General features: G+C 39.8%; 1 protein-coding gene across 1 annotated transcript; it reads left to right on the forward strand.

Moving 5' to 3' along the window:
- Positions 1-161: 161 nt before the first annotated feature.
- On the forward strand, positions 162-10,370 carry phb2b (prohibitin 2b). Its single transcript, XM_042484063.2, has 10 exons — positions 162-277; positions 2,148-2,280; positions 4,260-4,344; positions 5,323-5,402; positions 6,904-7,088; positions 7,349-7,478; positions 8,873-8,976; positions 9,250-9,327; positions 9,542-9,621; positions 9,834-10,370. The coding sequence occupies exons 1-10, from the start codon at positions 257-259 to the stop codon at positions 9,850-9,852; spliced, it is 915 nt and encodes a 304-aa protein (XP_042339997.2). The 5' UTR covers positions 162-256; the 3' UTR covers positions 9,853-10,370.
- The last annotated feature ends 7,132 nt before the right edge of the window (positions 10,371-17,502 follow it).

Here is a 17,502-nt window from a genome sequence, read left to right on the forward strand (position 1 = left end):
AAATGATGGCTGACCAATGACAGCCCCTGTTACTGTTCTGTGCAGTATATTGAGGCACACTGGATGTTTAATATTAAAAATAGATCTTTTGAATATCGTTTCACACACTAATAGAGGGAACCTACGATAACTAAAGTGGGATTATTGATCGCTGAAGAAGGTGGCCCATATAAGACGTCAAACTACATTTCCCAGTAGACTTTGCGGCCGACGAGGAGGAGGATTGTCTCGACCTTGGAGTTTGACGTACAGCAGCATGGCGAGCAAGGAGCCCAACGTAAGTGCTCAAATGATAAATGTTTTTTTTTTTTAAATGAATTTCATACTGCACTCAGAGACATGTTCACCTTCAAACGTTACTAAAGCTGATAACTTTATGCTCTGTTAAAGAGTTAACGTTTACCAGCCCGCAGTCAGTGAACTGCACGTCAGTTAGCATGTCGCATCAGGTTAACCGAGGTTGCTGTAAGGCTATGTTAGCTCGTGTATGGCTAAACTTCACAAACAGCCGCCGCGTGCTATGCTAATGTTCTGTTACAGTTATAAATGATGACGGAAAGATGCTGCTAATAGGCCTTTGGGTTATGTTATTTCTTCAGCTGGCTGTGTCATAATGTTAGCCCACACCGGTAAATACTCAGAGAGCTTTCAGACTCCCTGCTAAAGCCAGAGCGGGACAGCCTTGAGCTTTAACAGTGTCCAGTGAACATGTAAAGGGGACATTGGACTTGGACTGAGACGTCCTCTCCTGAATAGAAGGCAGAGCTGGATCACCAGTCAATCTGCAGGTGTTAACTGCTCTAAATGCCTGGGAGTTTTAACAAGTTATATGTGCTGTCCAAATAATATCAAAGGTGGACAGTAACTACTGTCAGCTGTGTCATGATGTCCTCTAACCTGACAAAAGTGAAAATTTTTGCATATTTCTAGTTTGTAAAGTTCCTGCTCAGACACTGAAAGCAGCAACACTTGTATTATGTATTTATTTATTAGATGCATCTGCATTTATTGATATTCAGCAATAATCCAGGTTATGATGAGAATGTATCATAATTTGAAAATATAATTTAGTTGCATTTTATGTTGAAAGCAGAAATTATATATGCATATATCACCTCAAAATTCCTTGATGCACTTTTGAGCCTTATAGAAATTGATATTCAATTGTCATCAATGTTTTATAGACTCTTACTTTCCTTAACTATAATATTATTATCCACAATAAAGGGACAGTAAAAAATAATACGCATCCTTTATTCACAAGAACTACAGTTACCACAGAGCCACATGGTGAATCAGAACAAAAATAAAATTTAACCTTGGTAGTGAGATTCTCTCCCAAGAGAAATAAAGCAACTGAGATATCTTCCATGATGCAGACCAGTCCAGTTCCTTTGCCTGAGGAGGGAGAAGACATGAATTAGGCAAATGAGAAGCACCTGTGGTTGAAAAAGACAGTTACTGCTGAATGTCATAATGGGACAATTTCTGTTACAAAATCAAATGTCTGTCTTAGTAAACAGTAACACTGTTAACATTAAGGAATATGACAGTTAACTTAATATAACTAATGGTATTGACATGCAGCCTGACTTTTAACTGGTCCACATACTTAACATAAGGACTCACTAAATTTCTACTTTGTTTTTGTCTCCTGAACTGTCTGTAGATATATGTTTATCCTTTGTGTAGCTGTGAATAACAGAGCTTTTAATTTAGACTTCAGTTAATGATTATTTTCATTATCGAGTTTATAGTTTATAAAATTATGAAAAATAATGAAAGCAATTGTGAAAAGCATCAAAATCATAACATCATAACTTCAGTGTTGTTTTTTTATTACTACACTTGTAAACCTCAGATATTCAGTTTACAGTGACGAAAAGCAGCAAACATTCATGTCGAACAAACTGGAGCCTGAACATAATTTGTTGTTTTTGCTTTACATAAATTCAATTCATTAATCAATTTCTAATTATTTCAGCACTATAAAAAGTAGCACATTCCTGCAGGGACAAGACTGTGATCTAATTTTCATTGTATTTCTGTCACTCTCTTATCCACACATACACACACACACACACACACACACACACACACACACACACACACACACACACACACACACACACACTGATAACCTGTAGCGCTTCATCCAGCACCTGAGGGATCTGGCAGGCCGGATGTCTTCATCCGGTGGGAAAGGAGCAGGATTAGGACTGAAGCTGCTGATCGGAGCTGGTGCTTTGGCATATGGCGTTAAAGAAGCTACCTACACAGGTAAACACACTTTTACAAAGCTCTCCATGTGTGACAGACACAGTCAGACATTTCCTGCCCCCAGACAGCAGCAGTGCTCCACAAAAATTACCAGAAGTTTAGTATGATTTTTCATCCAGCTTTGTTTCATAGCAGTGTAAATATATGTAAATGAACCATGGTTAACTTCCCCCCTTTTCCAGTGCACTCATCTCCCTGCTGTTGCTTGAACTACTCATAGTTCTTCCACATTTCAGTTCTTCCACAGACTCAGATAGTGTAGAAGCAGTTCGAGAAAGAGAACTTCCTTAACTTGAAGAAAAAAAAGCAAATTTGCAAAACATTTGTGGCGTTTAAAAAAAGTAGATATCATTTTGACAACATGGATGCAGAATAAGAAATTCACTCTAGAGTTAGGACACACAAACAATTAAAGGCACACTTTAAGCCATCGTGCAATCACACTGTTCGACACCCACCACCAGAGCTGATCTGAGGGTTACACGGTTGTTGCATTGAAATTCAGTACTTGTGTGTCTGTTTGGACAATATACACATTTTTTTCTGTGTAGTTTAGGTAAATTGTCTTTTCTTTTGTCTGCTGTATGTGTATTTTCATTCATTGTTCTCAGACTGAAAAACAAGGTATGGCATTTTAGGTTATGTTTACATCAATCAGCTTTTAATCCTGATTATATTTTTCATTATAGCTGTCATTATAAGCAGCATGTCAGAACAGATAATCATGTTGAATCTTTTCCAGGACTTTCTTTTTGCATGAGTTAATCGCGTATTGTGTGTGTGTGTGTGTGTATATTTCAAGTCATGTCATGTTTATAATAGTAGTGGAAGAGTGACTAATAATAAATGCAGTAGTAGTAGTAATAGTAGTAGGTGTCGGGCAGGACCACGGTATCAGTGCAACCACGACCATGATCCAGGCTTAGCCACGATCTGAAAAATCTATGTGACAAGGGAGCACAAATGCTCGAGGGAAGAAGCCGTTTATGATATGCAGTAATAGGACATGAATGTTTGAAGATGGAGAGAAAAGAAGAGAGGAGCTCACTGTATCATAGAGCCTATATCAGCCTAAGTAGGGGCTGGTTCAAGGCAAGCCTGAGCCAACCCTAACTATAAGCTTAATCAAAGAGGAAGGTCTTAAGTCTGCTCTTACATGTGGAGACAGCGTCTGCCTCACACCCCAAAACTGGAAGATGGTTCCACAAAAGAGGAGCATGATAGCTGAAGGCTCTGGCTTCCATCCCTCTTTTGGACACTTCAGGAACCACATGTAGCCCTGCATTTCAGAGCGCCGTGCTCTGGTAGAGCGATAGGCTATTATGAGCTCTGAAAGATATGATGTAGCCTGACCATTCAGAGCTTTGTAAATGAGAAGGATTTTAAATTCAATTCTGAATTTTAGCTGGAGCCAGTGCAGAGAAGCTAAAACAGGAGAAATATTGTCTCTTTTCTTGGTTCCCATCAGTACATGTGTCGCAGCATTCTGGACCAGTTGCAGAGTCTTTAGAGACTTCTTGGAGAAACCTGATAATAAGGAATTACAATAATCCAGCCTACAAGTAACAAATAAGTTTACTAATTTTTCTGCATCTGTTTTGCAATATTACGCAAGTGAAAGAATGTACTCCTTGAAGTTTGCTTTATACAGGAGTTATGTCCTGATCAAGTCTTGATCAATATAACTCTGAGGTTCCTTAAGGTGGCGCTGGAGGCCAGGGCAAAGCCATCTAGAGAAACTACATCTTCAGATAAAGAGTTACTGAGGTGTTTGGAGCCAAGTACAATAACTTTTGGTCCGAAATTGAACGTCAGGAAATTGCAGCTCATCCAGGTTATTATGTCCTTAAGACATGCTCATAGTAAGATAACTGATCACGTGTGTGTGTGTGTGTGTGTGTGTGTGTGTGTGTGTGTGTGTGTGTGTGTGTGTGTGTGTGTGTGTGTGTGTGTGTGTGTGTTTGTGTGTGTGTGTGCAGTGGAGGGTGGTCACAGAGCCATCATCTTCAGCAGGATTGGAGGGATGCAGATGGACACTGTTCTGGCTGAGGGGCTGCATTTCAGGTAGGATGTTGAGTATCTGTACCAGTCAGTCTGTTGTCTGTCATGACTTTAATTAATGTAACACTCACAAGTCATGTCATACATGTCATTTGTCATTTTTGATTGATTGTAAGCCTCAAGAAGGCGGCAGAGCTCAGTGTTAATGTGTTTTTTTTTCACTTGCCGTGTCAGAAATCTACTTGCCCAAAGTCAAATTTTGCTTGGCTCAACACAAATTGTTTTAATGGTTTGAGGAATATTAGAAGTTATAAATAACAAAGTTGATTGACATGAAAAACAATCCAATTTATCTGCCCAGCTTTCAAACTTGCGGCAAATTGCACATTACGTAGTTGAAGTTTGGCCCATATCCTCTAACGTCACCCAGCTTTCCAGGCTAATTGCAATGCTCTCCTGCACGTCTGGTCATAAACGCTGTCTTTACTCGGAAAGAAAGTCAAAATGTCTCACTCCTCAGCTACTTCCATCATAAGCTCCAGAAAAAAATAGGTGTTTAATTAATTTTTACCACTATCCAGCAAGTAAGTTGGTAGATTTACTGTAATGCAGGCCAGTCTGGGGACAGACGCCAGGGGGAAGGAAGTGAAGGAATGCATGAGTGGTATGTGTGCACACAGATCGTGATGGACAATAACTCACATCCCTGAAGTATTATGGTTTAGTTTCCGTCTGCATTTATTTGTTGATATAATGAACTGAAACCAAAGCAGAGCTCAGGGCATTATTGGCATCCCAACAAGAGGACAGGAGTGGGCTGTCCCATTGTTCAAAGGACAAGTGAAGTCACTGCTGACAGTGGGCTGAGCACACAATGATTCTTCCTTTTCCTTGTCATTGGCAATCAAGGCTTTAATGTTATGTTGTGGCCTGTAAGTAGCTGGTAAAGTTAAAAGGCTCAGTGAAAAAAAATCCACCAAACCTAAAAAAATGTTTTTTACTAGTAATAGCTGTGTCGTGACATTGGCGTCTGTGTTTTAGGATCCCATGGTTCCAGTATCCTATCATCTATGATATCAGAGCCAAACCCAGGAAGATTTCCTCTTTGACTGGCAGCAAAGGTAACACACGCTGGACACACACAAACACTCAGCTGTTGCTTTTTTGATGATTATCAAAGTGCAAGTGTTTGTAATAGTAATGTTAATAAGTAATGTGCTGAATGTGTCGAGGTGAAAATATAAAGACCGTGCTAAAAATGCTCCCATGCATGAAGAAGACTTGCAGTGACCTGAGGGATGAAAATTGTGTATTACATATTGACACTCTTTAATTAGTATTTTAGGGCACTTTTTAACACTTTAAACTGTAAACTGCCACAATCTCTCAGCCATCCTCACCAAAACTCAGAGCCTCTTTTTAAAACAGAGATTCTGTAAGATGCCATAAGGCTTTGCTTTTTACTCTGAACCACACAACACAGCGAGCCGTCAGCAGTAACCTGGCTCTTTTCTCTGCGCCGGTCAGCAAGCAGTTCTGTGTCTCTGCTTTGTTCTAATCACATGGAGAGCTCTGTCTCTGCTTGCTTGTGTGTCTGTGTGTGTGCATGTCATAATCACATCATTTATATCATATCTAATAGTGGCGTTTATGTTATTCATAATGGATTTTTAGTGTCTTTTCCTGCCAGAGTCGCTCGCAGCTCAGGGGAAAAAATAGACCAGATGCCAAAATAGCACGTTCAGTGTGAACAGCCCCATTTCTCAACATTGGTGCCGAAAGGAAGAGGGGCAGCACTCCAAAAAGAAAATCATAGCATTTTGTGGCGCTTCAGTGTCCTGTTTGAACCTGGCGTTAGATAACATGCTGGCATCTTGGAAGCAAACGAGGTGTGACATGTACATGTAACACAACGGCGTCGGCTTCCCCATTACACAGATGTCATTTTGACTCTGTTACTACCTCCGCTGACGTCTAAACGGTGGAACAACATTGCCCTGCCCGTTCCATGTTCATGCCTTTTATTCAGCACCATGAGGCAGAATATCACTCCCGCCCTGAACGGGCTGTGCCATATGAAAGGGGTTCAAAAAGTAGCCCACCTTTGAACTTAAAAACTATGCACATTTTACGTTGGTTACATTTCACTATCCAGCTAGTTCAGCCGTAAGGAGCATACAAACCAGTCTTACAAAATTGTTACTGGCAATCATAATGTAGAGAACTGGGTTTTAAATATGCGATTATTGACTTTTCCACATAAAGACATAATCTTTCAAAAGGGGTCTTTGTTTTTTGCATTTACTGTTGTGTTGGTATCATTGTGGTCCACATTTGGAATGAAATAAAAACAATGGTGATGACATCTTGATGTAAAAGACTTGTTAATGAAGTTATGGGTGTAAAGATGGTTTGCACCAGAAGAGGGCACTAATACGTAACAATGAAAGAGATCATAGGTGGACAGTAGGTAGCATGTTAATCACATGTGACACAGACAGAGGATGCTTTGGAGGACAGGAAGCCCGGTGTTCATTTAAACAATTTAAACAGCATCATATAACAGAGGTAAATTTAATTTCTGTAAAATATGTCACCTCTGTGTCTAATATCTGTGTGTAGATCTGCAGATGGTAAACATAGCAGTACGGGTGTTGTCCAGACCCCTGGCATCCAACCTGCCGGCCATGTACCAACAGCTGGGGAAGGACTACGATGAGAGAGTCCTGCCCTCTATTGTCAACGAGGTCCTCAAGTCAGTTGTGGCAAAGTTTAACGCCTCGCAGCTCATCACACAGAGAGCACAGGTACTGCTGTCACTACAGCCTCACATGTCTGCACCCTCTGCTGGGACGATGAAGGCCTGAGGTGTTTGCTTTATCCCAGTATATACTCATAGTAAATCTAATGTACAAATCAGTTGTTTCAGGAATATCTGTTACAATTAGTGACTATTAGACTGTGTCAGATGTCCACACACCTCAGAATATTGCAGTTTTGTCCAGTCCGTACCTGTACCATATTGTTAGTAAAGACCTGGATATTATTGATCTGTATTGTGGTCTAGGTGTCGCTGCTGGTGCGCAGGGAGCTGTTTGAGAGAGCCAGAGACTTCAACATTATTCTGGATGACGTGGCCATCACTGAGCTGAGCTTCAGCAGCCAGTACACTGCCGCTGTGGAGGCCAAGCAAGTTGGTAAGGCTCAGCGAGTGTACGACACTCTCAGCTGACTGACAAGGTGTTTAAGGGTCCTAACAGGCTCAGTGATCTCAAACTATTACCTGGTAAATAGGGATGCACTGATTTATCAACCGCACATTGGTGTCAGCCAATATTTACCTTGTTGACTGTCATCGGCCTAACTGTAAATAAGATGACATCAACAGATGGCAGTGGCTGATGTTTTTCTGTTGTGTCACATCAATTTTGCGTAGGCCCGTGACGGCCACAACCCTACCCGTGTCAAAATTGCCAGGAGCAGAGCTATTTAATGTTAGCTCTAAGCAGCGGGTGTTGTGTCGAAGTCTGTTCCCCTGTTGATATGTGTTTCCTCTACTTAAATCTTACTCAAACCTTCAGCCCTAACCCCAACCACCTATGGGGGCACCACCCATTAACAGGAGGGAGACACGTTCAAGCTCGATTTGGTAAAACTTAGTTTTAGGTGAAGGTAACTTGTAACGTTACGTGTTCAAATGTAATCTTATAAAATGTAGTGTTTGGTGAGAATAAATGAATAAGTAGAATTGTTTGAAGGAGAAATTTGTTGATATTTCCACAGCAATGTAAAATATGAGAGGGAATTATGATATATATATATCATAAGAGGATTTTTAAGTTGTTTTTTAAATACATTTTTGTGTAAAAGGTTATATTTAAGGTTGTTTTATGCATTTGAATGATTTAATTCATGCTCTTTCAAAGGCGGTGTAATGAAGGGCTTAATGAATTTAAAACAGTTCATCTATTTTTTACAGTGTAGAATTCTTTGTTTCCCTGGCAGAAAAGAGGGAATAAATTGGCATCAGCTGTCAGCCAAATTATTATTTTAAACATCAGCATTGGTATCAGCCCAGAATTTCCTAATTGGTGTGTCCCTACTGGTAAACATTTCACAAAAGTTTATTTAAAGGGAGGCCGCTGGGTATCATCACAGCGACTCAAATGTAAAAGCGTTCTTGTTTAAAGCCCCGTCCAGTTTCAGTATTGTTGCTAGGTTTATTTGAGCCGAAGACGATCAGATATGTTTGTCTTGACCGCTGTTGGCACAACAGTACATGTGGCTGCTATCCAGTGAGGTGCCTTGTAAAACATTTGTCTTTAAAGTCAACATTTCTCTGGTACATGATATCAGAAAATCACAAATAGCACTGCTCCATCTGAAGGCCCCAAGTGTGAAAATATTCCATCTGAGACGATGTGAAGGAAACTTGTGAATTTTCATGTAATGTCTAAAAGAAAGTTAACAGTAGTGCGCCCAGTGAGTCATTCAACTGCTGCTCGTTTGTCAGCTGTTCACAGAAAGGTGTCAAATATTTTACAGTATTTGTACTTTATCAGTAATTGCGTGTGTGTGTGTGTGTTTGTAGCCCAGCAAGAGGCCCAGAGAGCCCAGTTCTATGTGGAGAAAGCCAAACAGGATCAGAGACAGAAGATTATCCAGGCTGAGGGAGAGGCGGAAGCTGCCAGAATGGTAACCTGGTTTTCACTGTTACTATGGAAACAGCAGCACTCCACCTCAGAGTTTCATCCTACTGAAAAATGAAGACAAGTTTGTGTTTTGATGTAAACTTGAGTCAGACAGTAAAACAAGGCCGTAGCATTGTTGGCTGTTAGGACTTCAGATGGATACATCTGCGTCATTTAATATTGTCTACCTCGCGTTACATTTCTGGTCATCTTGTTTGAAAGGCAATATTTGATCTAACAAAAAAAAACTGTGTGTGCGTCTGTGTGTGTTTGTCAGCTGGGCTTAGCAGTGACTAAGAACCCTGGTTACCTGAAGCTGAGGAGAATCAGAGCGGCGCAGAACATCGCGAAGACGGTCAGTACCTCACTTTATCTCCTGAGACTTCGTCCCTCTGTTCCACTCTGATTTTAAGTGATTTTGATACAAAACACACATGCTGTTCATTCTCTGCGGATATGAACATGAATAAGTGGCTAAAAAAATAGTTTGTCCCAGCATTAGTGTTGGTGGTGGTGGTGATGATGATGATGATGATGATGATGATGGTGGCTGTTGTGTCTGCTTCCAGGTGTCAACATCTCAGAACAAGGTGTACCTTAATGCTGACAGTTTAGTCTTGAATCTACAAGACAAGGAATTTTTAAAGATGTAGGTTTGCACACACACACACACACACACACACAAACACAATAATCACTGGTGCTGTATTTGTTAAAGTTATTTTAAAATCTGTCTGTGTTCTTATCTTGTTCTAATGACAGTTCAGAGCAATTAAGAAAGAAATGCTCAGTTTAGAAAATGTACAGCTACAGTAACAAACACGACCTGATGGCCTTCTGATTCTTACTTTTGTGTTTCAGCCTGGACCAAAAGAAGTGATGAAGAGGACACAGAGAACGGCAGAAGAGCCGTCTCTGTTAGTAATTTGATCTGAACATACATGACTGTGGACAATTGTGAATGTGGACAACAAAAAAAGAAGCTTCTGTTTTGTTTTTTACTCTGTATTTGGGATTGGCCTGTTTTATCCCCAAAGTTCATCAATGAATTATTGTAGTGGAACAAAATTGTGATCTCATTTCAACTTTACAATCAACGAATCAGTAACTGAATTAAGCAGAACGTGAGTCTTGCTGGGGTCATTTGTGACTAAGAATGAATGCAGCAAAACTTCAAAAATTTGGCAGCGTCCTCTGTTAGGAGCAGCTGATCGGTCAAACGAGGCATGAGACATCACCACAGCACCGTCCTCAGTGCCAGTCTTCCTCCTCCTGGTCCCTCCAGGTTTGACCCAGCTCCGTATGTTTGGTGATGTGTGTGACTCACACAGTAAGACTAATAATGCAGCCACCAAGTTAATACAACCTAATTTATCTGTCAATAAACTTTTATCATGAGTACAGTTTCTCATGTCGTTCCTGTATCTGAATTTCATTTAAAACCACCACATTATTGCAAGAACTAAGAAAAAAACATAATTCACTCTCAGCTAAAGTTCCTTATAAAGTGTCAGAGACAGTGTATGTCAACGGGTGTCTGCAGGTCCTTAAAAATCTTCAAATGTCTCAAATTCATTTTTATAAATACTGGGCCTTAAAAGTCACTATGTAGTCTAAGGTAAGAATTTGTGATGACTTAATTGACCCCAAAATCATATCTAATTTGACCCTTTGAAACCTGGATCGACATCAGTTTTCTTGTGTTGCATACAGACGTCTCTTCCAAGCATTTAAACCTTTGGACCGTGAGTGAAATGGTTTGATTTCTTTTGAAAATGTAGCTAAAAGGGCAATGAGCAGTATGGCAAGAGATGTCCTGCAAATTGCAAGAAATTAGAAAAAAGATGACAAGAACATGACCAAAAAAATTAGTTTAAAACAACAAAAAGACAAATCAGAAATGTATATACATAAAACAAAAAGATTTTAGAAAAGGGAAAATGTCTAGAGAAAATATGCATCTACACAGTGTGTATATAGTTGCATGTAAATATATACAGTACTAGATAGATGGATAGATAGATAGACAGGCAGATACTCCTATACACATTTTTTTAGATAATTTCCTTCTTTGTGTTTGTTTTTGTTTTTTCTCTTTTTTTGCCAATTTTCTGAGCATTTTCTTATTATTTTTCACTAATTTCTCACTAAATTTGGTTAGCTTCTGAAGTTATTCATTGCCTTTTTAAAGTTTTAAAGGGTTGTTTTATCTTATTTTCATTTTTTCAAAATGAGTCAAGCTCTTTTGCTTAAAAGTCTGTAATGGTAAGCCCACTACTGAACCGGATTCTGTACTCTTGCGCTTACATTGGCAAAAATAGATGAACCCAAATCACTAGCCCTCGGGTTGGGAACCAGAGCGCTAGTGCCTCCCTCAGGACAGACTTTATATTTCGGCCCCACTCCTTGAAGGACTTTTAGAAATGTCAGTGCTTTCATCTGTCCAGCACTTACACATTGACAGCTGTTATTACTTTTTTTTGGCCGGTACCCCCCCCACCCACACACACACACACATAACTTATAATAGAAGTCAAGGTCCACCGTAACCATCCGATGGATATTTGAATACACAACCTCAAAAGTGCAGCATGAATCCAGTTCTTCAGCGACAAATAATCTGTAACTGAAGCATAAACGGATGACAAAAAGTTGACGCCGGCATCAATAAATGAGAAGCCATGCACAGCGGCACTGTCACAGAGTGATGTGCAGGCTGCAGCAGGTGGGCTTCACAGGAATTCAGCAGACATGTTTAAACATGCAACAACATCACCCTCTCACTAAACAGCCTCCTCTGAGTCACTCTGAGCTTCACACACAATCACACACACGCCTCACAATCATGCAGTTCTGATAGTAAAGTTAGTGATCTGTGTCTGCTGTCACAGTGTGATATCCATCTCCTCCTTTACCTTGAATAAGACACATGTAAACAACGTAATGGTCTCTCTCACAGATTGGCTGCAGACTTCTGCTACAACAGACTCTTTAAGTGATTGAGTCCAAGCATTTCCTTTGCTTAATGCCAGGTGTCAGACTGTTTCTGACTGTTTGAGGATTTTCAAGGTGTAACTTTGTCAAAGATACAGAACATGTAACATAAACCAGGTGCTGAACATGAGTAATACCTGATGCCATAAATAAAGTTTTACATCTGCTGCTTTCAAAAGAGCAGCATGTTCGATACAAACCGGTGACTCATGCTTCACTCAGTAATTGTGTTGATGATACATGTATTCATTGCATCAGGAAGCTTCTGTGTCCGCACTTTATTAGCCTGCGAGATATAGTTTGTCAGCATTTTCTACCTTTGCGACAGCTACCGTCAGCTGGGCGTCTGCCCTGTACCTGCATCATGATATCATGATATCACGCTATTGTTCAATTATTTAATACAATCAGAAAAAAAGGAACAGAATAGCATTCTATTCCGTGCTGTTTTTGTTTTGCTTTTCAGCTTTTGTGGGTTTTGGAAAGGAAATTGACTACATGTTTCAACCTAGTCACCAGAATAAATGTTGGCATTCTACATCTCTGCAAATGACAGTTGTGTTACATTTGCGTGTTTCACATATAGCTGATATGTTGGAACTGAACATTTCTTCAGTTTTTAATTCTGTGTTGACAACACTGTATCTAAGGTGGAAAACATGTTTTGGCTTAAAATACCCAGTTTGGTTGCTACAAGCACAGCTGGACATGTCTCAACCTGTCACTGAAAATACCTGTTTTTGTTAATATCAAACATTGGTCTGCTGCTGTCTGAAGCCTGTCGCCTAGATGTCATGTCTGATGAGAAACTCAGCTCATATACATGTAATCTCAAATACATCACTTTAGAAATATTGATACGTATGAAAAATAAAAATGCAAAATATCTGTGATTTGCAGAAACATGCATGCCAACATTTTATTCTGGAGACCGAGCTGCATGTTTTCATTTCATTTCAAGAGTCAGCAAACAAGTTTGTAAGGCATATTTTTGTAGTGAAAATTAAGGAATACTGAAAAAGGGAGACAGACGGACTGTAGTTATGAATGAGAGAAGTTTACATAAATAATGTTATATTAAACCGGTGGAATGATTTTTCATCCTCACTGATGAGTTTTTAAGCATTAAAGTTTAGGCAGTGATCCTGCTTTGTATTATGAATTGTATGAGAGGAGACAATAATTGACTCTTTGATTTGGCACGCTCATATTGTTTAGCTATGGCTAGTGACCATGATCGTCACAGCAGGTTCATTAATAATTTAATGTGGCCATGACATTTGATATTTTAGTATATTCAAACTGCATAAAGGCAGAATCACACCATTTAGGGCTGTACGCTGTAACAGAATTTACTGCAAAATTAAGAAACTATACTATACTATACACATGGAGTTTGAGGTTTAAAGTGTAATTTTGAATTAGTGTTTTGCTGTATTTTGGAGGAATAAAAGTACATTTCTGTTAGAATTTGGCCATATATGGTTACAGTGTAGATTTCTGCTGAATGACATGTAATTGCTAACAACCTGCCATTATTTTACAGTGTCATTACTGTAACTTACTTCAATAGTAGTACAGCATTCACATTAGAATGTATAGGGTAATACTGTCTCCAAAAAGCATCAAGATTTACCGTGTTTTAGTGTATTTTGAAAAAACTTCAGGCTACATTTCTGTTAGAATTTGGTTGTATTTTTACAGCAGTAATACTGGCTCCAAAAAGCATCAATATTTACAACATTTAACTATGTTTTGAAAGAAAAAAAGCAGCACATTACTATTAGAATTTGGCCATATTTTTACAGAAATTTCTTACAGTGTAACATTTCCTTTGAAAAATGTGTAAATTAACTACAAAATGTGTCATTCAGGTGTTAAGAACTGTACATTTGAGTAGATTTCAGGCGTCTGTGTGAAAGATATGACAGTAATGGCAAAAGGACACAGTTCAGAGTTTGTTGCAACACATTCTGCAGCTGCTGAATTATTTTGCATGAGCAGAAGTCCAGTCCACTTTGCACTGCAGCTCCACTCTGTGTTTTCCCTGCAGCCGCTCTGCTGCTCTCCACTTCTCCTCCTCTGTCCTCCGCCATTTCAAACAGCCGCCTGCAGTGTGCCCTGTGATGGAGGAAGAGGAGAGCAGAGGAGGGAAGGAGGGAGGGAGTGGAAAGGGATCAGGCAGAAGGAGGAGGAGTGACCGGCTGTAGGGGAACACAAAGGAAAATTCAAAGTTTTCAGTTGAAGTAAAAAAAAAAAAGTCAAAGGAAAGTTTCATGCGTTTGCAATTTCCTTTGACCCAAACAAAACAACAGGAAGACACACAAACAAAAACAGATAAAGCTTGTGTTTATCACAGGCCAGTGTGGAAAAAAGTATGTTGTTTTATTGGTAGCTTTTGCTTTTATTTCTATTGTGAGATCAGCCAAAAAGTCAAGTTCCAGAAGAATCACACAAATGTCCCACACATAGGCTACAGTTTACGGGAATTAGGAGTTACTTTGAACAGGCCTGTGGGGTTACATGAGGTTCTTTTTCATCGTCAGTGGATAACATATGCTAGTAGATGTTGGTTGGCACGCCCTCAGTTTGGAGAAGCAGGCAGGAGTCACGGAAGCTCAATAATGTACTGCTGTGGATCAGGACAGGAGCAAGAACCAGATTTTCGCCACTTAAAAATAGTCACCTAAAAAAATCTGTATTGGTTTAAGTGTTTGCTGTAGGCCTAGTTATATATTTTCAGCACTTTACTGTACAACAGACAGTCCTTACTGATAAGAGGAAGCTGTTAACGGCTTCAGTTCCCCATCCAGGCTCTCTTCAAAGCCACCAGACGCCACTGATGAAAAACAGTCATTTAAGCTTGTTGAACACAGGAGCTGCTGGTCTCCGCTGTCTCTGTCAGTTAGCTTGTTTGTGTTATTGTGTGACTTTGGCGAGTCCAAACCAATCCTATTAAACACCACTTACACAAATTAACTAACTGATCGAGGCAGCGGTCGACCAACATCTCCTGTGCTCAGCAATGTTAAATCTCAGTGGAGTCTGGCATTGAAGAGAGCTATATAACAGCTTCAGTTTTGTGTTGGAAATTGCTGTTTGATGGCAAGGTAAAGCAGTGAAAATATTATAAATATAAACTTAAATTTACTAGTTTACATGTTGGTACTCCTGCCTGCTTCTCTAAACTGGGGGTGTGCCAACTGACATCTACTGTAAATAACACACTGATTATGGATAAGTGCCTCATACAATCCTACAACAAAAAATCCAAACTATCCCTGAAGTATTTTTAAGAAAATATAAGCCATGTTTCCTGTGATGGTTCCTGTTGAAGACCTACTTTGTGTTCCACAGTATTTATTTGTGGAGAGCGTGTCAGTGTAGATGTGCTGTGGCAAGAAGCAGCCTCTCCTCATCTCCATCTCAACGTCTCCAGCATGAGCAAAATACTGAAGTGCAGTTTGAAACCAACAGCAGAAGTTTCCAGTGATGTTTTCCCTGGAAGATACTTTAAGTTTCTTCCACTTATCTGTTGCACCAAACTCACTGCTGCTCCTGGCAAACTATCACTGTTCACCTGACTGCCTGCAGTACGCTCAGCAGAGACAGGTCACTGCAGGACATGAGCAGGACAGAGCAGTGTGTTTGAGGTGTCCACTTCAGGATGTCTGTCCACGGTCAGTCCACTGCTGCCCTCTGCTGTCCAGCTGTCACAGCTACACATAATGTAGACGTGACCCTGTAGTCAAGTGCTTATTGGATAAGTTGACAATTGCTTATCCCACAGGTGCACATACATACGTGTTGTTTGAGCAGCCAGTGGTTGATTCACATGGAAAATCAGTTGGATTTGCCTTCATATTTCTGCTTCTTCACAAATCTCCAAAATGCAGCATTGTTTTGTAGCATTGTAAACAAATTAACAGACCAGAAGAAAAGTGCGATAAGCCTGTTTTGATATTGATAAGATCAATGAGATTCTAGTTAAACATGAAAGATCTTATCAGTCAAATTTCTGTTATTATGGCATAACAAAAAAGAGAAAAAAAGAATTACATTTGAAATGAGCGCTTTGAGTTTGACTTTAGGAACAATGTGCGCGACAACATATGTCAGTCTTAACTCAATTTGAACTCTAGCCACTACCACATAAAAGACGAGGAGTCTCCACTGAGACAGCGTTTTGTCAGTCAGAGCACGGGCATAGGTTTTATTTCAAAAATGGGAGGGATGCATACGAAATAGAGTATTTTGGGGTCCTCTGCTAGAAAATTTTGACCATCAAACAATTAATTTCCTGCATTGTGAAGACTTTTTATGCACCAATTTGTCTCCTCTGCAATCATTATTAGTGTAAATGTCTTACTTTGCTAATAAAAGTCTGCTTCCATGTTTTTTTAGAATTTTTATTCATATTGACAAATATTGAGGAGGAAGGAGGAGAGAGAGGGAGGAACAGTACAAGGAAACATAGATTTAAGGAACACAGGACTAAGGGAACATATGGGGTGAGGGAACTCTGGGCTGAGGAAACTTACAGCTGAGGGACCGTAGGGTGAGGGAACATTTCTAAGCTTAGTGAAACAGCAAGGACCCTTGGTAAGGGACTGTATAAAAAGCGGGTAGCCTACTGAAAAAAAGCAAGTAATTTAAAATCACGTGAAAATGTGGAAAAGCAAGTTTTGCCATACTTATCTATTTGCTGTTTTCATTGTCTTTAAGATTTAAAAAAACAACTTGATATTCTGTGTCAGATATCATTAGCCTTTTAATGCTACAATTAATGTATCCCTAGTTGCAACAAATACTGGGTAAGAAGTAAAATTCTGTTATTCAAATTACGAAATGGGTTTTATTTTCATATTACAAAGTAGGCTAATCTTCAAGGAAATGCTGCTATCAAGTAGCCTATCTATTGGCCAACACAGACAATGAGGTATTTTTTTCTTTTTTCTTTTCTTTCCTTTTTTCTTTCCTTTGGACCTTCCAGTCCTCTCCGCCTCTGAGTCGCTCCTGTCTTTCCCTGCAGCCACACACCCCACCCACTTTCATAAGCTGCTCCGTCTGATTGACAGCTCTGACAGCCACTCATCGGGCGCAAAGCGTCAGCTTTATGTTCACTCCAGTTCACTAACCAATCAGCTGAAATGCTCAACAATCGCGACGCCATACGTCCTCTCCAGGCCGCCATGTTTGTGAGGTAATGGGAAGGGACCACAGCGCTGCCCGCACTCCTTCAGCTATCACCGGGACCACAGAGACTTCCCGACGAACCACCTCAATCACTTTTACAGCAGAAATATCGATCATTGACTTTAATAAATACATTTTGTTTCTTTTTTCCTTCATGTTGATGATTGTTTTCTATGCCCTGTGTTATCAGTACCTTAATGGCATCATTTATATGTTAGTTTTGTATTGAATAATGTGGATGCTACACATAATGATAATGTCGTTGAGAACAGTACACCAATAAATCAGACTGCTGTGACTGAACATCATTAAGTGCTTTACAGAGAACAGTATGGACATG

The sequence above is a fragment of the Plectropomus leopardus genome, chromosome 5 (assembly GCF_026936395.1).
Source record: "Plectropomus leopardus strain MGB_pleo_1.0 chromosome 5, ASM2693639v1, whole genome shotgun sequence".
In the NCBI taxonomy this organism is placed as follows: Eukaryota; Metazoa; Chordata; class Actinopteri; order Perciformes; family Serranidae; genus Plectropomus; species Plectropomus leopardus.